General features: G+C 41.2%; 1 protein-coding gene and 1 non-coding gene across 3 annotated transcripts in view; both read left to right on the top strand.

Moving 5' to 3' along the window:
- Positions 1-23947, top strand: part of CFAP58 (cilia and flagella associated protein 58) — a 114329-nt gene that overhangs the window by 50870 nt on the left and 39512 nt on the right. For both annotated transcript variants that reach the window (XM_017944308.3, XM_003904228.4), the window contains exons 12-15: positions 6081-6221; positions 7417-7640; positions 10482-10593; positions 13168-13272. In XM_017944308.3, the coding sequence (XP_017799797.1) occupies positions 6081-6221; positions 7417-7640; positions 10482-10593; positions 13168-13272 (582 nt within the window). The remainder of the gene's footprint in view (positions 1-6080; positions 6222-7416; positions 7641-10481; positions 10594-13167; positions 13273-23947) is intronic.
- Positions 6532-6630, top strand: LOC116269627. Its single transcript, XR_004177244.1, has one exon. It is a non-coding gene; the product is annotated as a small nucleolar RNA U13 (small nucleolar RNA).

Genomic DNA, 23947 nt, shown 5'->3' with positions numbered 1-23947 from the left:
AATCTGACAATTATGTGTCTTGGAGTTGTTCTTCTCGAGGAGTATCTTTGTGGCATTCTCTGTATTTCCTGAATTTGAATGTTGGCCTGCCTTACTAGGTTGGGAAGTTCTCCTGGATGATATCCTGAAGAGTGTTTTCCAACTTGGTTCCATTTTCCCCCTCACTTTCAGGCACCCCAATCAGACGTAGATTTGGTCTTTTCACGTAATCCCATACTTCTTGAAGGCTTTGTTCATTTCTTTTTGCTCTTTTTCTTTAGACTTCTCTTCTCACTTCATTTCATTCATTTGATCCTCAGTGATACTCTTTCTTCCAGTTGATCGAGTCGGTTAATGAAGCTTGTGCATTTGTCACGTATTTCTTGTGTCATGGTTTTTATCTCTGTCAGTTCGTTTATGGCCTTCTCTTCATTGATTATTCTAGTCATCCATTCTTCCATTCTTTTTTCAAGAATTTTAGTTTCTTTGCGCTGGGTACGTAATTCCTCCTTTAGCTCTGAGAAGTTTGATGGACTGAAGCCTTCTCTCTACTTGTCAAAGTCATTCTCCATCCAGCTTTGATCCATTGCTGGTGATGAGCTGCATTCCTTTGGAGGGGGAGATGTGCTCTTATTTTTTGAATTTCCAGTTTTTCTGCCCTGATTTTTCCCCATCTTTGTGGTTTTATCTGCCTTTGGTCTTTGATGATGGTGACGCACTGATGGGGTTTTGGTGTGGGTGTCCTTTCTGTTTGTTAGTTTTCCTTCTAACAGTCAGGACCCTCAGCTGTAGGTCTGTTGGAGATTGCTTGAGGTCCACTGCAGACCCTGTTTGCCTGGGTATCAGCAGCAGAGGCTGCAGAAGATAGAATATTGCTGAACAGCGAGTGATCCTGTCTGATTGTTGCTCTGGAAGCTTAGTCTCAGGGGTGTACCCCGCCGTGTGTGGTGTGGGGTGTCGGTCTGCACCTAGTGGGGGATGTCTCCCAGTTAGGCTACTCAGGGGTCAGGGACCCACTTGAGCAGGCAGTCTGTCTGTTCTCAGATCTCAGCCTCTGTGTTGGGAGATCCACTGCTCTCTTCAAAGCTGTCAGACAGGGTCATTTGCATCTGCAGAGCTTTCTGCTACTTTTTGTTTAGCTGTGTGCTGTCCCCAGAGATGGAGTCTACAGAGACAGGCAGGCCTCCTTGAGCTGTTGTGGGCTCCACCCAGTTCGAACTTCCCGGTGGCTTTGTTTACCTACTTAAGCCTCAGCAATGGCAGGCACCCCTCCCCCAGCCTTGCTGCTGCCTTGCAGTTAGATCGCAGACTGCTGTGCTAGCAATGAGGGAGGCTCCGTGGGCGTGGGACCCTCCCAGCCAGGTGTGGGATATAATCTCCTGGTGTGCCATTTGCTAAGACCCTTGGTAAAGCACAGTATTAGGGTGGGAGTTACCTGATTTTCCAGGTGTTGTGTGTCTCAGTTTCCCTGGCTAGGAAAAGGGATTCCCTTCCCCCTTGCGCTTCCCAGGTGAGGTGATGCCTCGCCCTGCTTCAGGTCTCGCTGGTCGGGCTGCACCAGCTGACCAGCACCAATTGTCCAGCACTCCCCAGTGAGATGAACCCAGTACCTCAGTTGAAACTGCAGAAATCACCCATCTTTTGTGTTGCTCGCACTGGGAGCTGGAGACTGGAGCTGTTCCTATTCGGCCATCTTGCTCCAGGACCTCAAGAAACTTATTTTAAACATTGCTTCACCCATGAGCGTTATGGACTATGTTAGCAAGGCTCAGTGTAATCCATTTGGTGCATCATCTCTTTCCCTTTAAAGGATGGCATTAGGTCTCATCTCTTACTTTCCCTGTAATACTCTATTCAAAAGATGAATTATTACCCCATAATGGGGTCCAAGTTGGAACTAATGTCATTCTACAAAATCCTGCTTTAGAACAAATGTCCTATACAAAATATCAATTATTCCTAATTCCTCGGAGTTTGACTTTAGCTAATATTTGTTTCATTTATGGCCTCTGCCATCAGGTGTCTACACATAAAGCTCCAAAGAAACATCATAATAAAATAAAATACAGGGCAATTGAGTCCTGTATTATTTGGACCTGGGCCAGCAGATTTGGCAGCTGGTGGACATGAAGGATGATTAAAAGGCTCCTGCTCCAGAGACTGCTCCAAATGGAGAATCCCAAGTCTGGATGGCTTTGGGTCATCGATTATAGGAAGATGATTGCTTTGGACTTACTGTGGAACTAGGATGCCCTTTCTCCCCACATTTCCCATGAAGGCAAGAATGAGGAGCAAACACAGAGGCCTCCCTGATTTATTATTTGAGGCTATCCAAGGTGACTTGCAATGGTGCTCCGACTGGATAATTTTGGCCTATCATTAAGCCCGTTTGACATTCTCTAGAAAAATATGACAGCTCAAATGTTGAGTTTTAGCCTTTTGACTTTTTTAGCCTAAGAATGAATCACATTTCACACAGGTCCCTGGATTTCATGCATCTAAAGTCTGCCAACCAAAACCCTGAGGGAAAGGGCAGATTTTCTAGTAACTTTGCTCCAGGAGACATTTATCTTATTATTGCGAGTTGTACAAAGCTACGTGGGTACATAATCCCTCCCGGAGGGGCAAGCCCTTGCCTACTAGGTAGCCTGTGAGATACCCTTGGACAGGACAACCCAATTTACGACTTTTCCAAGCTGATAGGCAAACGACTATCTTTAGTAGGTCATCCTCATCTTCATTCATCCCCTTCAGCAGACAAATCTTGTCCTTCCATGTTTCTTTTACTTTTTCTGTTGCTACTAGCCTCCACTGATGCCTGAGGATCCTGTACACTGTCAGCACATTATGGTTATGACAGGATGTCAGTAGTTCTCTGTAGACATTGCTGTGTCTGCATTCATCTGCCCATTGTGTCCCAGGCTTGTTTCATCAGCACTGAAGGAGCCATCTCATTTGGAGTGTCTGCCTTCCAGTCCTAACAAGCCCCCGCTTCTGTCTTGTCTCTTTCCAATCATCCCACATGTATCTGACACCCCTTTGATTCTTGGTGAATAATTCATCAGCAGATTCTCTGTGTCCAGAGCTCAGCACCACATTAGGGCCTGGCTTCAGGGCACCATATTCTTTTACTTAGTGGACTCTGTAGCTCACCATGGATGGGGAGCTGTCATCCATGTGAGACAGAGAGAGAGAGAGAGCCTAATTATTCTCATGACTAGAAGACTTCAGGTGGTACTATTTGCTTTGCTAGATTTAAACAGATAATTTCTATGAAACTCATGTAGAGATCATGTATGAATGGGAGAAATTCTACAAGTATGACTCTTGAGATATGATTTATGCCCATAGCCAAATCTGGTTACAGATAATCCATAATGCCTATTGCAAAATGGTATAATTGTGGAAGTGGTGAGTAAAGGCTGTGTCTTGCCATCTCATTACAACTTCATACCACCAGTAACACTTGGATAGGGGCAGAAACCTCAGGTCCCACCTAGGGCATTGTTTGATGAGCTTTTGAATGCATAGTGGTTGTTGCCATCCTTCCTGAGTGAGATGGCTCAGATTTATAACTGCTAAATGCATTAGACCCAAGGTATTTTGTTGATGTTAACATTTGCTGCCAACGTCTAATGACACATCTTGTTTACAGCCCATACATTTATGACATAAAGAGACCACTCAGAATTTTGATATATTATGAAAAAAGTATGCAGTAATGCCAAATGCACGAGTGGTTTTACATTTCAGACAGATACTTTTACACACTGTTGATTGCATTTTAATATAACAGGGGTTTCATTTTGTTCTGCTGATGGATTCTGATCAGCTCTTGGCACTTAAGAACAGGGAAGTGAATGTTGCACATCTGGGAAAATAAAAGTTTTATTAAAGAAAGCATGAGCCAAACAGGTATTTTATTGCTGTCTTTGCTGTCACCTTAAATGATTATAGAAACAGAAAGGCTGGTTCTTTGCTCTCTTTCCTAACAGACAATCCCCCCAAGTGGTAAATACTAGATGAGATCTTTTCTCAATAAGTATTTCCTTTTGCTTATCCCTAGACCAAAACATGTTTCATGAAATGAACAAACAAAATGTCATAAAAGAAACCCTTGGTTTTATAGTAGCTGGTTGCATTCAGTTTGTGACATTACACATCTGTTACGAGGTACACAGTGTCTTTTACTGTTTGGATAAGTCTGAGGTGTAGAATTAATGACTTCTGGTTTTCACGGGGCAGGGACAGACCGTAACTAAAACTGGGTTGGTTCAAAGGCACTTTAAAGTATGAGGTTTCCATCATCTGGGTGTCATTTCTAGGTAGGCGGGGGTCCAAATACTTACTTGAAGGAAAAAATTATTACTCTTTTACTGACATTTGCCAACTTGCAAGCCATTGACAAGTTGAAACCTTAATATTATCTTGTCGTCTCCCTTGTGATTCCAGCATGAGGGAAAGCAGAGCTCTTCCTCCTCATTTGCTTCTTCTTGTTCTGACCTGATCTGTGATATCCCTCATCCATCCCAGTTGGGCATGGAACCTCTCAAATGCATATTCTTCTTTCCTGTAACATACGTAACTTTGGTTCCCCCACTGCATGCCCTACATAGTGCCTGGCACACAAGGCCTTTCCCTGTCTGCTTTAGCTGTTTGTGAGCCTTACCTCCAGCTATTCCTTACCTAGCTCTCTAATTCAGCCATATTGGCTGTTTCACTATCTGGTGAACACACCAGGTACTTTATAGTTTGCATGCCTTTGTTCTCACAAGCCTGACTGCTGAATGCCCTGCTCTCACAACACATACCCCTCCATGTTGGCAATATCTGTCAACTGCCAGTGACCTGACTGGTTCTTCCCTCTAAACTCCAGGCAGAAATATAAACACCTTTATGTGTATACCCATGTCCTTTTCACATAGATAGATAGCATTTTCACACTGTTGTTGGTTGTTCATCATCTTCAATGGATGGTGAATCCCTCAAGTCTTGCTTATCTTCTATATTTAATTTGGAACTCTTGGGTGGTGACAGTAGAAGGAGCACAGGCTTTGGAATAAAAAGATCTGGGTTGGAATCTCAATCTGCTACTTAATAGCTCCATGACCTTGGGCAAGTTATTTGCTTTTGTCTCTGTAATTGCATTAAATGGAGACAGGAGTAGCTACGCAAATGCCTAGTATCATGCCTGGGATATGGTAGGTCACAAACTAACTTGTGGAATAGAAGTGAATGTGCACTTTGATGAGACAAATTGTCCTGCTGAAACTTAACAGTCCATAGCACCCTTTCTCCATAATTCCTATGATTTTCATATAAACTTAGGGGCCAGATTCCGGTCTGAGCTCTCTGAGAAAGCATCCCTGCGACCCCCAGTCTAATGATGACTTTTTCTTTGACCTCCCATAATATCAATTCACTCTGTGTGATCATCAAGACGCTGACAAATTATTGCCTGGACTTCTTAATATTTGCCTAATACTTGTCTATCTTATCCTCTCATCTGGGTTGGAAGTGCCATCAAAGTAGAATCTATATATCTTTTTATAAATGACATCCCTTCTGTTTCATCAGGATGTTTTACAAGATAGACAGTTATTATCTTTGAGTAGTTTAATTTTGCTTACAAAGGGCTTTACCTTTGCGGTTCATGTGCTGGTGGTGTTAGGGACATTACAGGAGCTGGTACACATGGAGGCCTCCCCTGTCCTCGCCCCCACATCCTGCTCTGCACTATTCTTTGTGAATTCTCCTGGTGTTTGGCCAGTAAGAGATGAAGTGCTGCTGAATACCAATGAAGCCCCTGCTATACATATATAGAAAAATGATAGAAATCCCTCAAGGGCACAACTCAGAATAAACATGATGACTGTAATGTTCATTGCTATTTCTTTATGAGTGAGTGTGTGTGTGTGTGTGTGTGTGTGTGTGTGTGTGTGTGGTAAGCTTGTTTTGCTTGTGAGAGTGATCAAACTGTGTTAAATGAAACATCAGAGGAAAGAGTAAGAAGCACAACTGTACATCTGAATCCGGGCCCTGTCGTCCTGGTTTGTGCTGTAACGAATTGAAATTTGCCTGTATCTTCCACTCTTTGTCAGGCTGAGCTGCAGAAGCTGAGACAACAAGCCCTGGAGACCAAACACTTTATTGAAAAGCAAGAAGCTGAAGAGAGAAAACTCCTGCGAATAATTGCTGAGGCTGATGGGGAGAGGTTGAGGCAGAAGAAGGAATTAGACCAGGTAGAGCACCTCCTCGTCAGACTTACAGACCTCGTCAACAGACACGAGTATTTAATTCCACCCTTCCAACACTCCTTCCTCTCTAAGCCCTGCCAACTAGCCCTATTGGAAGAACAACAGCAGAGACCCATCTTGTATTGATTAATTATGAAATATTCACTCCTTTATTTGACTTATATTTATGAGCACTTCCCATGTCTCAGTCACTCCTCTAGGCACTAGGGCCACATTGGCCACCAAGACAATACGGTTCATCCTCAGGGAGCTTGCATTCTAGTATAATACAGTTGCTCACATATAATTGCAATGGATAATTACGTGATTTGATCTTGACTGGATGTTCACATGTATGTGTAAGATATGCCTCCCTCACACCTTATCATAATGTCAGCACATTACCCATCCAACATGAAAAAAATGAAAATAACAATTTGGGAGATAGAAACCCAAATGCATAATTTGGGGGTTAGAAATTTAACTGCTTTCAGGGACCTGGCAGAGAGAAGTTGGCCAGTGCAAGATAGAAGGAAGTAGTGGAACTTGGCAAGAGCTAGCCCGCCATGAAGTCATTCAGATTTGAACATTTATAAATATAAAGGATTTGGAAATAAATAAAACGACACATACATAGGCTAAAGATTATTAGATGATTGGACTATTGTTATTATTATTATTATTTTTGAGACAGAGTCTTTCTCTGTCACCCAGGCTGTAATGTGGTGGCACCATCTTGGCTCACTACAACTTTCTCCTCCCAGGCTCCAGTGATCCTTCCATCTCAGCCTCCTGAGTAGCTGTGACTACAGATATTGCTACTGCACCTGGCTAATTTTTGTATTTTTGGTAGAGATGGGGTTTCACCATGTTGGCCAGGCTGGTCACGAACTCCTGGCCTCAAGTGATCCACCTGCCTTGACCTCCCAAAGTGCTGGGATTACATGCATGAGCCACTGTACCCAGCCTTGGACTATTATTATTAATATTATTAAGGATTATTTGTTGTATGATGTTTTCAAAAACTCTAGTGGGAGGGGTCCAGTGTTGATTGTCTAGCCAGCTCTTTCCAGTGCCCAGCCCACGTGGTGCCCAGTACATGTGGGTGTTTGAAAGATACTCATTGAATGAATGGTGCTGCCACAATGAAAAGCTAAGGCTTCTTCTTTCCTGGTGGCCATGCCCCTCCCTACCTTCCTAGGTCATCAGCGAGAGAGATATTCTGGGGTCTCAGCTTGTTCGGCGCAATGATGAGTTAGCTTTGCTCTATGAGAAGATCAAGATCCAACAGTCTGTGCTGAATAAAGGGGAGAGCCAGTACAACCAGAGGTTGGAGGACATGAGAATCCTCAAACTTGAGATCAAGAAGCTTCGCCGGGAAAAGGGGATTCTTGCCAAGAGCGTGGCTAATGTTGAAGAACTCAGGTAATAGATAATACAACTCAGGGCTGAGGGCACAGTGCAACATGGGGAACTCCTAAAATCACTTCATAGTCATGCTTGTTGCTCATTGAAGGTCTTTATCGAGTTGTACAAAATGAAGTTTACAGGATGAAATTATTAACGAATAATAAGAACAGCTTTTCCATAACGTCTCCATTGTTCCTATGCTGTGTCACAAAAATGAACCAGCTTCCTTTCAGGGTGGTATGGGCAAGTGCAAAAAGGTTTTTAAAAAACCATATTCTGGAGTTTACAAAATAATTTTCAAGGAAATTAGTTACAATTCAGAAATTTTTTCCCCCGATGAGCTTTCTTGAATTTCTTTAATACGTCAGTATGCAAGAGAGGGAGCATCAATATTGAAATTTAATCTGGTAACATTTGCACATCTTTTTCTTGGAATTATATACAGGAAGAAAAGAGGTGGAAAATATAATTTTATCACTACTTGAAAACTTCGTTTCCTTAGAAGGCGGCCAAATTTTATATCTCACTCTTGATTTATCTTCTGCAGCTTTCACTTTAGCTTAGTGCGCCTTCTTCTTTCTTGAAATCTTGCATTACACAAGATCTACTTTCCCTTTGGGAAAACGTCACCATGTTTTATAAAGGCAATTGCAGGAAACCAAATAAGAGTTCTGGTATTTTCTCAGTAGCTATCCTTATTCCCCACAGACTTGTAGATGAACAGTATCCTTGACCATCTTGGAATAAGGACATAGTTTGGATCTGCTTCTCAAATCAATTGGGTTAGAAGATAGTTTGGATATTTAAATGCAATGAATATATTCAGGAATAGCAAGGTTGCCACTATCAAGGATAGATCAATACTTTTTTGTTTTCTTTTTTTTTTTTTTGGAGTTGCTTGTATTTCAGATGATGAAAGTAGTACAAATTCATTGTAGAAAATGTGAGAAATGCAGAAAAAATATAAAGAAGTGATTAGAAAATCACTCATAAGTTTATTACCCAGAGATACCACCATTGACATTTTGGAGACAAATGGATTCATTCTAAGTAACTATTGAATAGTCTCCAAACCATCGCTAAACTTGTCAGCCATGAGTTATTTTTATTACATACACAAAGGACGAAATTTTATCCATTCCCATTCAGTATTGCTAGTTTGTTGATAATATATTTTATTTTTCTTTTCAATGGGAAGAAAACTTAATAAAGGCTGGAGACAAGCTAGCATGAATTCCAATCTGTCTTGCTACCTACAGACTGTGTGACCTTGGGCAAGTCACTGAACCTCCCTGAGCTTTGGACTTGTAGTCACAATTAAACAGCAAAACAAATCAATGTGCCATGTACAGAGTCTAGTACAAAGCAGGCCGTCAAGTATGGTAGCTAATACTTCTGCCCTCCCCTTCTGATGACATTCTAGAAAATTGAAGTGTTAAAAATATGCTTTTAATTCTAAGCAGCTTGCTCTGAGCGCCCTGTTGAGTGAACATCATGCAGTTAATTCTAATGGTTTGTCTTGCTAATGAGGGGAAGTTGTATTATTGGTTTAAATGAAGCGATTAAGTAAAAGAGATGGCTTAGTATTAGTAATCTGCACCCCTGCAGCAGGCGAGGACAGATAATAATATCCTTATTGCCCGTGTCAATGCAAGTGCTTGCTTCTTCTCTGCCTCCCAACATCTCATTCTATAGGGTGACAGCCAGCTCGCAAACACTGAAGATGGCTATTGCATGTTACCTATTAACTAGAGATTTCTGAAGATTTTGGCAGTGTATTTCAGCCAGAACTAGATATTCAGGACTTTTTCAGCCATCTGTACAGTTGTGGAACTCAAGATAAAGTATCATCACGACTCCTAACTAGGGTTTCTCAACCTGGGCTGCATGTGAGAATTGCCAGCAGGACTTTAAGACCTATGAAGCCAGGGACCCATGCTAGACCATGAAACAGAATCCCTCTAAGGATTGGGTCCAGGAGAAGAGGTAGTTTTCAAAGCTCCCCAGGGGATTGCAATGTGTAGTGAGGGTGGAGATGTATGCCCTGCCTGGTGTTAGGTTATCACCCGAGCCTCAGCATATTGCTGTCAGGTGCTGAGTTTGTGGACTGTAGCCTGTTCACTTATTACGACTATAGAGACATTTAGAAACATTAAACAGTGTATTTAAACTCTCATAATTCACTGCTGAAATGATTTGGCTCTGTGTCCCCACCCAAATCTCACCTTGAATTGTAATAATCCCCACGTGTCATGGATGGGGGCCAGGTGGAGATAATTGAACCACAGGGGTGGTTTCCCCCATACTGTTCTCATTGTAGTGATGTAGTGAATGAGTCTCATGAGATCTGATGGTTTTTATAAATGGGAGTTCCCCTAGAGAAGCTCTGTTGCCTGCCACCACGTAAGATGTTCCTTTGCTCTCCCTTTGTCTTCCTCCATGATTGTGAGGCCTCTGCAGCCATGTGGAATTGTGAGTCCATTAAACCTCTTTCCTTTATAAATTACCAGTCTTGGGTATGTCTTTATTAGCAGTGTGAGAAAAGACTAATACAATCCCCCTGCCCTTTGTTCCTTTCATATACTTATAAATTTCTTGAGTATCCAGAATCATGACTCTGATTCTGAAGCCCTGGCACTTTTTTTTTTTTTTTTAAAGCTAAGCCAATTCTTGAGCTCTGCAAGAATTAATATCATCTGTGTCTTGCCCAGATTTAGGAGGCTGGTCCCAGTGTTCACAATATTCTCCCTAATTCCAACTTTTTATATAAGACAGTATGTATGCAACCAATTAAAGATAGACAGGATATTCAAACGGGTGGATAATTCTTTGCAAAATCAAGTTTGTCTTATTCAGACAGGAGTTTTTTCACATGCAAAGAGAATTCTTGAAGGAGAGGACACGCTGCCGAGCCCTGGAGGAGGAGCTGGAGAATCCCATGAATGTGCACAGATGGAGGAAGCTCGAGGTAACATCTGGCAGTGCGTTCTCCCCATCCCCAAATCTCTCCTCCTATCCCACGCGAAGCTTCTAACCTAAAGCACAACGAGAAGGTTTTATTTAATGCTATGCAAATTGTCACCTAAAATGTAAGGCTGGATCAGATGTAAATTGAGTTCTCTCAGAACCAGATGGTTCATTTGGGTTTTGTTTTAAAAGTCTTGCACAAAATCCTTTCTACCTAAAGAAAGCCCAGTGAAAACTGTGAACCTGCCTCACCAACTGACATTTATTTTTCTGGCTTGGGTAGGTTTTGGTTAACCAGTTATCCTGAGGCTGCCTATTAGTCTTGGATGTTCATGGCCTTTAGTGATGTTGGTCACCAGCATCTCTACCATCTTTCAATTGATCTTTGCATCCTTTTATTACTTACAGAAAATATGGTTTTGTGAACTGCCCTCTTGTTGAAAGCATGGTGTTAGCCAAGCCCTTTCTCTTAGAATCTGGGGACACAGCTAAAGTCTCATTGGAAGGGGATGGATAATCAACTTCATATTTAATTTTATTCTGTGGCTTTCTGGTAGTCATTACCACCAGCACTGAAAATAACAGTTAAAGACAAACTCTGCTTATTCAAGAAAAAGAAAGCTATCTCCTTTAGTTGTAACTAGCAATGTGGATGCCAAAAGGGTCCTCAACTAGATGAATGATCAGGGTATTGGGAGATGTAAGTATGTCATATAAGATAAAGCAGGGCAGGTATAAGAAAGAAAATCAGCCAGGGAGATTTTTGTTTTTCATTTTTATTTTTTTTCTTTAAGAACGGAAAGGACAATATGTATTTTACATAGGGACCTTTAAGAGAGGAAAAAATAAAAATTCCTTTATTTTTGATTTTAATTTTTATTTTTTCCTTATAAGAAAGAAAATCAGCCAGGCAGATTTTTGTTTTCCATTTTTATTTTTTCCTTTTAATGAAGAAAGCATTAAGGATAATGCATTATAAATTGTTATGTAAACACGAGGCCTGAATTTTAACAGCATCCAGCCCTGCCAGGTGAATGTGTGCCAAATCTAGTCCCAATAGATGGATATCAGTTGGCCCTGCTTAGTATTTCTCAAGCAAAGTCAGAGTCAATGGCATCTCTTTTTCTTTTCCCTTTTGGACCCTCATTCCTTCCTCTTCAAATGCCAAGAGTGATGTAGTTTACTAACCAATAGTAATATGCATATGTCTGCAGAAGCGGAGATGAAGATTTTAAATTCATTTACTGTCACATTAGTTTACTCTGTGTGTTTTCATGCAGATCTTTAAAGTTTCCAATTCCACATCAGTTTCTATTAGAAAAATTAGAAAATAGAGACTCTGGGAGGCAGTTGAAAATATTTAGCTGTTAGATTAATTCAAAATGTCCGTACAGTTGGAAGTGAAGCCTTGGCTCAAAGTCTAGAGGACAAATTACCAATTTATAACTATATATCTTGTTTGAATTGTACACAACTAGTGAGGGATCATCAGAGCTTGTGGACTGATACTTCCATTTCAGAGCTAAATGCCATGGTAGTGCTCTGCTGCCAATGATTAGCAGAAGTCCACATCCTGGAAACCATCCCCATCATAGACCGCAGTGAATCTTCCTGCTGACAATTACCAAAGGAGAATCCTAAGGCTGAGTGAATTAGGGAGCTCTGTCTCCTTCCATTCAAGAATTTTAGGGGCTGGGCACAGTGGCTCACACCTGTAATCCCAGCACTTTGGGAGGCCAAGGTGGGAGGATTGCCTGAGCCCAGGAGTTGGATACCAGCCTGGGTATCCAACCTAGTGAGACCCTATCCAGCCTAGTGAGACCCTGTCTTTACAAAAAAATTAACCCGGTGTGGTGACACGTGCCTGTGGTCCCAGCTACTGGGAGACTGAAGCAGAAGGATTGCTTGATCCCCCAGAGTTTGAGGCTGCAGTGAGCCATGATCGCACCACTGCACTCCAGCCTGGGCAATAGAGTGAGACCCTGTCTCAAACAAAACAAAGAATTCTGGAAAATTAAGTAAACAGAGGAGACGGTAGGGTAAGCTGCAGAGCATAGGAATTGAGAACTATGCCTTTGGGGCTTGGCGTATTTGGGCTTGACTCCAGCTCTGAGCCTTGCCACTCTGGGTAAATGACTTAGTTTCTTTCAGCCTCAGTTGTCGTATCGGTATAAAAGGAAAAGACATACTGTCTCCTAGGGCTGTCCTGCAGCTAAAGTATAATGTTGTATAAAAAGCACTTAGCATAGTATCTGCATGGCGGCAAAGAATCATATATCGAGCATATTGGCTACCATTATTGTTATTCCCACTGGTGGAATAAACACATTTACTTTGTATTTATAGAATAACTAATGCCATAGATAAAACATTAGGAAAACTGCAGTCTGCTTTTTTGGGGACAGGAATTTATGATTGTCTCATCTATTATACTTTATTTTTGGTTCTAATTCTCTCTGTATTAGGTCTGCAGGTTTCCAATAGATTTTAATAAGACAATGTACATTTTAAATAGATACCTCAGTGCTTTGAAGTTGATGATATCTCAGCTGCTATTGTTGTTCCCCTTGGACAGGCCAGCGACCCCAACGCGTTTGAGCTGATACAGAAAATTCACACCCTGCAGAAGCGTCTCATCAGCAAGACTGAAGAGGTGGTTGAAAAAGAGCTGCTCCTACAGGTAGCATTTTTGTTTTCTGTACTCATTGTACAAATGGATTGCCTTAGCACCACCATCTCCAGGACTACGTTCTTAGAATTAGTCAGTTATTTGGCAGCATTGCATGTCCCATATTTAACTGTAGATGGCAACAGTGACTCACACATAGAGAACAAGCACAGCCTGATTAATTGGTCTTTTATGTTGCGATCACTGATATTTCAAGAATTCTGGAAAATTAAGTTCAAGGCTAGACTTACTGCAATGGGTAATGTGAGCAGCCCCGCCCCCTGCACTTCTCTATAGTTTTATTTATCAGATTCTTTTAAACATTTTTCTTCATATCTTCACATAATGCAAAATGCTGTGATTTTGATTTTGAAAATAAGCTTTCTCATAGCGCACAAATGATCTGTTCACATGAAGATTTGTGTGAGTGAAATGGAAGGAGAGATTTCTTTTTGAGGATTTCATGCAGTAAGTTGTTCTGTAGCAATTAGGCCTGTATCTTTGCAAGGGCCTGCTGTCATCATCACCATCACCGTCTTCCTCACCACCATCATCATCATCACTTACTGCATGCCAGATATGCTGGTGGCTTTACCTACTTGGTCTCATTTCCTCTTTGCAGTTCAGGAAGCAGGTATGGTCATCCCCAGCTGATGGCCGAGGAAGTCAGGACCCACGAGTTTAGTGTGGATGAGAATGTCAGCTCTTGAAGTTAGATGGCTTGGTTTGGAATACTGCCAGTTGCTATGTCAGTTTAACTTCATTGTTCTTAGTCTGTATTATGGGACAATAACAGAACCTGTGAAAATGGATATTGTGAGGATTGAAAGAGTTTAACATTATCCATGGTAACATGGTGTCTAATAAATATTAGCAATTATTCATGTTACTTTGGATTCCAAAGCCTTTAATTAATTAATTGATTTTTTGAGACAGTCTTGCTCTGTTGCCCAGGCTGGAGTGCAGTGGCACCATCTCGGTTCACTGCAGCCTCTTCTTCCCAGGTTCAAGTGATTCTCCTGCCTCAGCCTCCTGAGTAGCTGGGATTACAGGTGTGTGCCACCATGCCTGGCTAATTTTTGTATTTTTAGTAGAGATGGGGTTTCACCATGTTGGTCAGCCTGGTCTTGAACTCCTGACCCCAAGTGATCTGCCTGCCTCAGCCTCCCAAAGTGCTGGGGTTATAGGTGTGAGCCACTGTGCCCAGTCCCAAAGCCCATAATTTTAATCACTAGGTTAATATTAGTAGGAGTAGGAACTTCTATATATGAGTAAGAGGCATTTGCTCCTTTTGTTTTACAGTCTACCTTAAGAAAGATATTTACCCTAAAGTTGGGTATACAGTAAATAACCTTCCAGAATATCATGACACTGAATGGCCGACAGGGATTTTCCTCTTCTCTTGTGATTACTGTGGTGGTTGAGGGAGTAGACTTTGGAGTCCAGAAAGATCTGGTGTTAAATCAGTTTCAACCCTTGATCATTTCATGACTTTAAGAGAATTACATACGTTGTACAAATCTCAGTTTTCCCATCTGTAAAATGGAGATAATAATACCTGTTTTTTTAATAATGGGAGAAGGATACTCTAATCAGAGTACATAGTTTGGATGTCTTGTAAGGATAACCGATTAGTACATGGCACTGGGCTTTGACAGTCCAGAGTTTGCTGTGGCTCCCCTGATGCTGGCCATAAGTCATTTCCCAGGTCTGTGCAGCTGGTAAGTGCTAGGGTGGGACTTGGTCCAGGCAGTCACTCCAGAGCTCACACTTTCTACTGCTTCACTACCTTGTCTGTTCTGTTATCACTTTGTTAGTTTTAAAAAGAACCAAATCCTATGTTTGCCAAGCATCTGTATTATAAGTTTGTTTTGTATTTCATGGACTGCTTTAACTTTATTATTTCCTTCCCTCTATATACCCTGGGTTTACTGGGTTCTTCTACCTTTTTAAGGTTAATGCTCAGATCATTGATGTTCAGTCTTCTAATATAAATATTTCAGTTATAAAATGTCTTTTAAATAATGTATTTAGGGTTGGGTGCAGTGGATCACACCTATAATCCCAGCACGTTGGGAGGCCAAGGGAAGTGGATTGCTTGAGCCCAGGAGTTCGAGACCAGCCTAGACAACATGGCAAAACCTTGTCTCTACAAAGAATACAAATATTAGCCAGGTGTGGGGGCGCACACGTTTAGTGCCTGCTACTCAGGAGGCTGAGGTGGGAGAATTGCTTGAGCCCATGAATTTGAGGCTGTAGTGAGCTGTGATTGTTCCACTGCACTTCAGCCTAGGTGACACAGTGAGACCCTGTCTCAAAAAAATAAAATAAAATAAAATAAAATTTAGTTTCTTTCCACAGGTTTTGATATGGGGAATTTTCATTTAGTCCTAAGTGTAGTATATTTTCAGAATTACTTCTCCTTTGACAATAAGTCTTTAAAAATATTCACTATTTCTCCTAATAATAATTAGGAGATATTTTATGATATTTTAGGATAATTAAAAGTGTATTTTAAAATTTCCAAATATGTATGTATTTAAGTTATCTTCTATTTACTGATTTCTCACCTTTCTGCATTGTGGTCTGTATTATACAGATTTTTTGGAATTTGTTGAACTTGATTTGTGACCAACTAAGTGATCAGTTTTTATACCCGACGCCTGCTGTTTGAAAAAGATACATACTCTCTAAATGCTCTGGGTTCAGTGTTCTCTATTTGTTCGTTAGATCAACCTTGTTAATTGTATTGTCCACGTCTGTACTTTTCCTAATTTTCTGTCTGCCTAATCACTGAAAAAAGTTTGGAGATTTGTCTGTTTCTCCTTCTCTCTGTCATTTTTTGCTTTGAGAACATTTTAGATCATGATAAGGTGAGTATAAGTTTACAATTTTTATTTGTTCCTGGTTGAATTGCTCCTTTCGTGTTATATAAGAACTCTCAAAATAATATTTTTACTTACAAATTTGCCTAGTATTAACATAGCTCAATCAGCTGGATTTTGAAAAGTAGTTTTCGTATGTTTTTACTTTTAAACTTTTGGTGTCTTTGTACTTTAGGACAATCTCTTGTAATTAAAAAAATCTTATCTTTGTCTCGGTGTTTAGTTTGTTTATTGATAATTTCAGGTTTATTTCTACCTTCTTATTTTCCCTGATTTTTTTGTAATGCTCAAAAAAATTCTATCAGACTGAGTTTTCTTTATGTTCTGTTTTTCCCGTTTACTGGTCTCCCTGCTAACCATTACTACCTATTCCCTTTATACAGTTTTTCTTTTACTCAACAGTTACCACCACTCAGTATAATATTCTCTGTCTCTGATTCCCTTAAATACATATCTTAATCCTTTGTTTTTCTTGTTCATGGATTCCCTTAAAAATTCACCATGCATAGTTGACATCAAATCTAAAGTCTAAAGTTGATCAATATCTTTCTCCTTCTTACAAACAGTGTAAGAATTTGGAATGCTTTAACTGCAGCTACCCTGCTGTTTCCAAAATCAGCCATCACCACTATTATGTTACAGAGTCAATTTACTAGGATTTACCAAGATGTTTACCTGTTCTTTTGTTTTCTATTTCTACATATCTCCAATTCCTTACTTCTGGCTTTTTGAAGTATATCCTTTCATAGTTCTTTAACCAATAGATTTTTTTCAATGGTTTACGCTCTCCTTTGCTTGTCTAAAAATGTTTTAAATTTGGCCTTATTTGTAAATGATTAACTTGAAATCTTATTTCTATTTGCACTTTGAAGACGTAGGTCCTTTGTGTCCCCAGCTTCCAGTGATGTGATTGAGAAGTCTGCTGTACATCTAATTGTTTCTGCTCCTTTTTAGGTGACCTGCCTTTTCTTCTGTTTGATAGTTAGATCTTCTCTTTGCCTTTGATGTTTCAGAGTTTCAGAACAACGCATTTGGGTATTAATTTAGTTTTGCTTACCATGTTCAGAACACACTCCATTTCCTGAATCTGAGGATTCCTGTGTCTTCGAATAGTCTCTGCTTTAGTGTCTTTATTCACTCCTCCTGGAAGTCTTATTAGAAGTACATTGGGTTTTCTTATTCTTTTTTTCCTATTTACTGACCTAGTTGATGTTTTTCTTGTCTTTAACTCTTTATGTTACATTTTCTTAGCTTTATCTTATTTATTTATTTATTTATTTATTTATTTATTTATTTATTGACATGGAGTCTTACTCTGTCATTCAGGCTGGAGTGCAGTGGTGCAATCTTGGCTCACTGCACCCTCTGCCTCCCAGCTTCAAGCGATTCTCCTGCCTCAGCCTCCTGAGTAGCTGGGATTACAGGCACCCACCACAACGCCCAGCTAATTTTTGTATTCTTAGTAGAGACAGGATTTCATCATGTTGGCCAGGCTGGTCTCGAACTCCTGACCTCAAGTGATCTGCTGGCCTCAGCCTCCCAAAGTGTTAATCTTAATCTTCTTGTTTACCAATTCTTTCAGTGTGCTTATCTGTTAATAGTCAATCCATTGAGATTTTATTTTCAATTATTTTATTTTTATTTTCTAGAGATTCTTTTTCACATATGCCTGTTTTTTGTTGATAGTTTCTTGATCTTTTCTTATGTTTTACATCCTTCCTTTATGTCCCCAATTAATTCAAGAATTTATTTTATAGTCTTGATCTGAATGTTCTATTATTGAAGTTCTTGAGGGGTTTTCCTGTTTGTTGTGACTGCTGACTTTCACTCATGGTGGATTTTTCCTTTCGTGTTTTGTGATTTTGGATTGTGAACTCATTTTCAGAAAGCCTTTATCTGGGGACTTGGGAATGGTTTAGGTTAAGGAAATGTCCATTCATTTGTTTCTGCCAGGTGCCTTAGAAGACATCACTTGCTTAGAACAATTTTTTTTAATGTTGAATTCTCACCTTGGGCTTCTTGGACTACTTGGCTAACGTATACTAGAACCTCAAACACTTGTGACAAAAGATCCATGGAGACAAGTTCTTAGGGAAGCAACTTTTTTTTCCCACCCAGAGCCCAGGAGAATTACTTAGGTTTTTAATTGTGGTCTTGTGGTCTTCCTGTCCCAGTCGGTAGATTTCTATCTGTTGTATCTTTTCGCCAAGGGTGAAACTTTTAAAAGTCATTAACTTTATGTTGAGGAATCTTAGTACTAATACCCGCTTCACACAGGGCCAGCACCTTATCCTTTGCCTTCTTGTGGCCACGAAAATCCAGGCCCTTTGTTCAACTATCCCTCAAGGGATAGCTGCAATATATATCTATTCACTGTTCTAACATGCAGTTCACGCTTTGATTTTGACACTTGAGCAAACTAATTGCAAACTCTGTTTTGTGATTAAAGCTCATGCTGAATTGTTTTACTCAATGTCTAATGCTTTGTAGACATTAGTTTTCATGTTATTTAGTCTGACATATTGCCATAAACAGAAATCTCTTATTTGCTTGACTCACTAGTTTCTTCATCCGTAAGTTGGGGACAATAATATACCCATAGAATTGTGTTAGTACACATAAAAGTTTAATAGAATGCTTAGTTTTCATTAACAATGTTATTAATAATACTATCATTAATATCATTAATTACCAACACAGTTTTTCCAGGCCTCCAAAGTTTAATGTCCTGTCTCAATCCCTTTTAATCAATTCCTTATTTAGAATTTGGAATGGTTGGGCTGCCCTGTGCCTGCTGTGATTTTTCTCAGCAGCTTGCATATCCCCAGACAACAAGCCTTGTTATCTTGCTGAAGCCTCAAGTGTTCCATGGGATTTGACAGTTTCTCAATTTCATCTTTTTAAATTAAAATATTAGAGAAGTTCTCTCACTCACAACAGAACATTTTGCAATTAGGAAGACTTTGGGTTGAATTCTTCCGAGTTTCACAGCAATTTTAAAATAACTGTTTAATCTGTTACGTGGTGATAGAGAGACCCCATTATTTCCAACCAGCAGATATGATGGAAGCTTATTTTCAAGCCCCACTCACCTGTGAACTCTTTGAGGAGAGGCACTTCCCAGTTCACCTCTCTAATCCCAATACCTGATACTGTACTGGGCACACAGATGCTCATTATAGATGGACCAGCTCTCTGCCTGGGCAACTCCTGCCCACCCTTTAGGTCTTAGCTTAAATATTTTTTCCTTAGGAAAACCCCTTTTCCTAGGTTAGGTGTCTTGGTGCAAGTTCCTGTAACTTGACTTCTTCCTTATACCATTCATCATACTCGTAATTAATGAAGTAATTGTAATTAATATGTAATGGCTCTTTCCTGTTAGACTATAAGCTTCACAAAGGAGTTCCGGTGTCTGTCTTGTTGATCATCATGTCCCTAATTTCTCATCCACAAATATTTGTCTAGCAATTTATTAAAGGTTGGAAGAATTGTGGTCCTTCAGAAAGTGGTATGTTGTAGTCATTTAAGTTCTGTCTTTGAGCTCTCTGAGAGGTGGCCTTTGCATTTTTTTATTGACTTCTGACTTTGCAGGAGTCTGGAATTTACTGTGAGTTTATGGATCTATAAACTTGATGCAACTTGTCAGTGTCCTTTTTGTTTGTGGAGGCAGGCTGATTCATGTGGGTCTGCTCAAAGTTCTTCCCTTGCTTGGGATTAACATGAAAATGGTTCTGGAGACTAACTTTATAGCTTCAGTGGTAAGATGGAGAAGTCTGTACTCTTGCCAAAATTGGAATCTAAGGTATGGATGGGAAGGATTTCTTTTCTTCTGCTCACCAAGCTATTCTTCCCTTCAAAGAAGCAGGGGCAATGGAAACGTACCTGAAGCGTGCCTCCTGGTGGCCTCTCCTTGCTGTTGTTGCTTCATTGGTTCCTCATCCCGTCTGAATCCTTCAGGATTAATGACTTCTTTTTTTCTTTAAAGGCATCTGTGGGATAAGACAGGCATATATGCCTTGAGTAACTGCTGTCCACTACCCGGGTATCTTTACATCATCATCATCATCATCATCATCATCAAGATGGCATTCCTAATAATGGGCATACGGCATGATAGCATTGGAGTAGGAAGCTCTAACTTCTTGCTAGAGGCACTTAAAACATGATGAACACTCAGAGCGGCTCAAATTGTTTCTTCCAAATGCTTAAATACGGGGTAACAAGTTCGAATGCACTTACCCTCAGGGCCAGGCATGTAACAAGAAAAGAGTGAGGTGGATTTTGCATGTCATGATCAGAAACAGCAACTGGTAGGTGTCTCATGGTCAGAGGCCAGTGGGAGTGGTGGGGATGGCAGCACGTGGCGGGCTATGGGCCCCAGTCCTAGGAAGCATCCCTAGGAAGCAGCTAATCCCACCCCAGCTAACTGCAGGCTGATGTTGTCAAATCTTTAAATTTTAAAGAGCTGGAAATGTAGATTTTTATGTCCAATATACTGAGTTTTAAACATTGACAGTCTTAAAAACACTCCCAGAAACAAGTTTGCCAACCATCCTTGGCCCACAAGTGGATAGTTTACAATGTCTAGCTTCAAGGCCTGGGAGAGAAGGAGACGTAAAAAAAACAGCAGCCACACAATTGGCTTTACTAGTTTTGATTTCTTTAATCTTGTTCTTTGTTGTGATTCCTTGATAGACTTTCAGAGCCCAAGAATCAAAAGGGAAGGAAGGAGGGAGGAGAAGGTTCAGGCTGTAGGTGCTATGCAGCAGCAATCAGAGGTGAGCGAGGCTGGGTTCTTCTAAGGATGTGAACAGAGAGGCAGAGAAGCAGGGGCTGTGTTCTGTGGGGCAGGGTGGGTGGGCTTCATGCAAGATGGGCTTTCTTAAGATGCCTTTTGTCTTGCCGCTAATAACTCTTGATTTTATTTTATAAACTCTTCTAAAACAGAAAAGGTCTTCTCTGAATTGTTAAAAATACCAAGGGTTGTCTCTGAACACTCCCCACCCCAATGAATGGGCAGCAGGAATACTTTGTATTGCCAGTCTGCCCACCACAGTCACTGAGCGCCCGGAATTCTGGGGTCAATGACCCAGACCTGGTCCCAGCCTTGAAGGACCTCTTAACTCTGCAACCACAGGGTAGTGTGCCAAGGGCTGTGATACTGGGATGCTACGGGACTCTAAGCAAGGCTCTGGAGTGGGCAGGTGTCTCAGTTTGGGTCTCTTCAAATCAGACACTGAGACAAAGATCTGGGGTCTGGGCATTTGGGAGGCAATTGCAGGAAGCTGGAGTTGGGGAACAGGAAAGTGAGATGGGGAGGGAGGAAAAGCCAGTGGGTGGAGGGGGCGGGAGCAGGTCACCCCATGGACATCTGAGCTCCAGTACCACTGAGATTCCTCTGAGGAACCACACAGGAAAGGGGGTAAAATTGTCCATCAGAGAAAAGAGGACTGGGCATTTGTTCAATGGCTCCCATTCTCCACCGGTTGAGAGTTTCCTCTGGGGACATCAAGCTGCTTCCAAAGGCAGACTGAGGGGGAGCCCTAGCCTGAGGCAGAAACACTGACACCCATGCACCTGAGGTGGAAGCTGCTAGAGCATTCTGAGAACTGTGGGTCCTCCCAGTGCACCAGGCATATCAGCTCAAAATCATGAAATTTAGGATAGGCTGTGAGGAGGAGGCTCAGGGTACCACAAGTGTCTGCTACATGAGATCAGGTCTCCTGGCAGGTCCTGGGGACTACCAACCAGGTAGACCTCTTTACTCACTCAGTGATTCACCTAAGGTGTGCATTGCCAATCTGCCTTTAGAAAAGGAAGGGCATTTTCCCAACCAAGTTCCCATTAGACCTCCCTCTATTCTACCCACCTGCTGCCATTTCAGTTACCTGCCAGGAACCAGATGACACAATCATACTGTAGTTCATGCCCTGAATGTGTTCTAATGACTGCAATCCTTTGAGTGCTTACTATATGCCAGGCACTGTGTTTTCCCTATGCACAGGCAGCAGCGCATGGTGGTGAGTACACAATGACTGTTAGCTTGCCAGATGGTGGGGGTGAAATGATGCGTGGTACACCTGGGACTCATTCTGGGGAAAGGAAACAAGCTTGACCTCCTAGACTGATAGAACTGGATCATCCTGCCCAGAAAATTTTATTAAAATGATGAGAATACTGAGGCATTTTCCCTTAATGTGTGGAAGTAGTGATGTATTACTAGAAGAGTTAATTACATTAGGGGGGGGTTTGATGAGTGGAAGCGTACTACCTAATGAACAGTGACACTGAAATAGTCCAGGTGAGAAAACTGCCTTGGTGTAGTTCAGGTTCGTGTTGCTTTAGCAAATTGTCACATGCGTTCTTTTACATGCATCTAGAGGCCTAGGTAATGGGCATATCCCTCAGATATATAAATCATGAACTGAACTGGAAATCATTGCTTCTTTCCTGGCATCTGGGTCCTGCCCTTTCAAGGTGAACTTTACCTATAATTTAATTTTATGACCGACTGGATGGAAGTCTGGTTTATTTAACTGTAAAATGGCTTGAATGATAGGAGGGTTTGAATGGATCTGCATGAGTTATTAGCTGTGCAGAGGGAACAAACCTCATATAGCTCATTTTTAGATAATTCTTTCACAAGGGCCTTCAGTTTTCTTGATCTCCTGATTATCTTACATTTGTTTAATGTTTACACTGTGTGAAACATTGCTCTAAATGCTTGTATAGGTATTATCTCATTTAATTGTCACAACAACCCCGGAAGGGCACACCAGTCCCCTTTACAGGCAAGGGAACATGTAGGCCAGGAAGACCCAGTCTTTCTACCAGGGCCCCATAACAGGTACCTGGTGTAGCATTGAGTCTTATCTTAGAATTCTGCTTCCAAAGGCTCTTCCCCACCACAGGATGTGGTGTAGGAACACCATGGTCATTGAATTTATGATGTATAGATTGCCTTGGTCATTCACGGAGAAAATTCACCTTTCTCACTGCATCTTGAGCCTTGCTACTCCAAGCATGAACTCCAGTGGCACTGGCATCTCTGAGAGCTCTTTAGAAATGCAGGATCCCTGGACCCCCTGAGGCTTAATGAATCAGAATCTGCATTTTAAGCAGATCCCCAGGGATTCAGGTTACTGTTTCAGTCTGAGAAACACTCATGCCCTAGAAGTTGGTTTCTCTGTAGTAGATTGTCATACTCCAGAGCAACAGCTGTGGTGCTGGTGGGCCCAGGATGGAACCCCACACCTCGCCTTATTGCTTAACCTTCCTACGCTTTGCTCTCCTCTGAAATATGGAGCTCATCATTTTATTAGCATCCTTTGGTTACTGTAAAGATTAAGGGAAAGAATGACATAAAGCACTTAGCAGAATGCTTGAGATTTGGCCAGTGCTCAAGAAATACCATTATTTGTAGTTTAGAGGATGATGGCTTCACCCTCTGGCCCTGGCTCTTAAACTCCAGGGACTGAGAATATCTAGGGGTAACCAGACAAATGAATGCATACAGAATTTCAGGGATGTTTTAGGATCCCACAAACTCTTGAAGGCTATTGACGTTTGTATGAAAGTCTAGAGTGTTTCTTTGTTGACAAGAGACATGACAATACTTGGTCCTGTTTGATGGCAGCCCAGATAGATTTGGTGGAAGCTACAGAGAATTTTGAAGAGTAGAGGGAAATGGCAGTCACAGCTCACTTGGATTGAATGCTGAGGACATTCAGTACTCAGTGTACTCTGTGCTGCCCTGTGCTGAGCATTTGCTTTCACTACAGCCACTGGAAGCCCAGGTGAGG

This window comes from Papio anubis, chromosome 11 (assembly GCF_008728515.1).
Source record: "Papio anubis isolate 15944 chromosome 11, Panubis1.0, whole genome shotgun sequence".
Taxonomy (NCBI): domain Eukaryota; kingdom Metazoa; phylum Chordata; class Mammalia; order Primates; family Cercopithecidae; genus Papio; species Papio anubis.
This window is presented reverse-complemented; position numbering and strand designations above follow the sequence as displayed.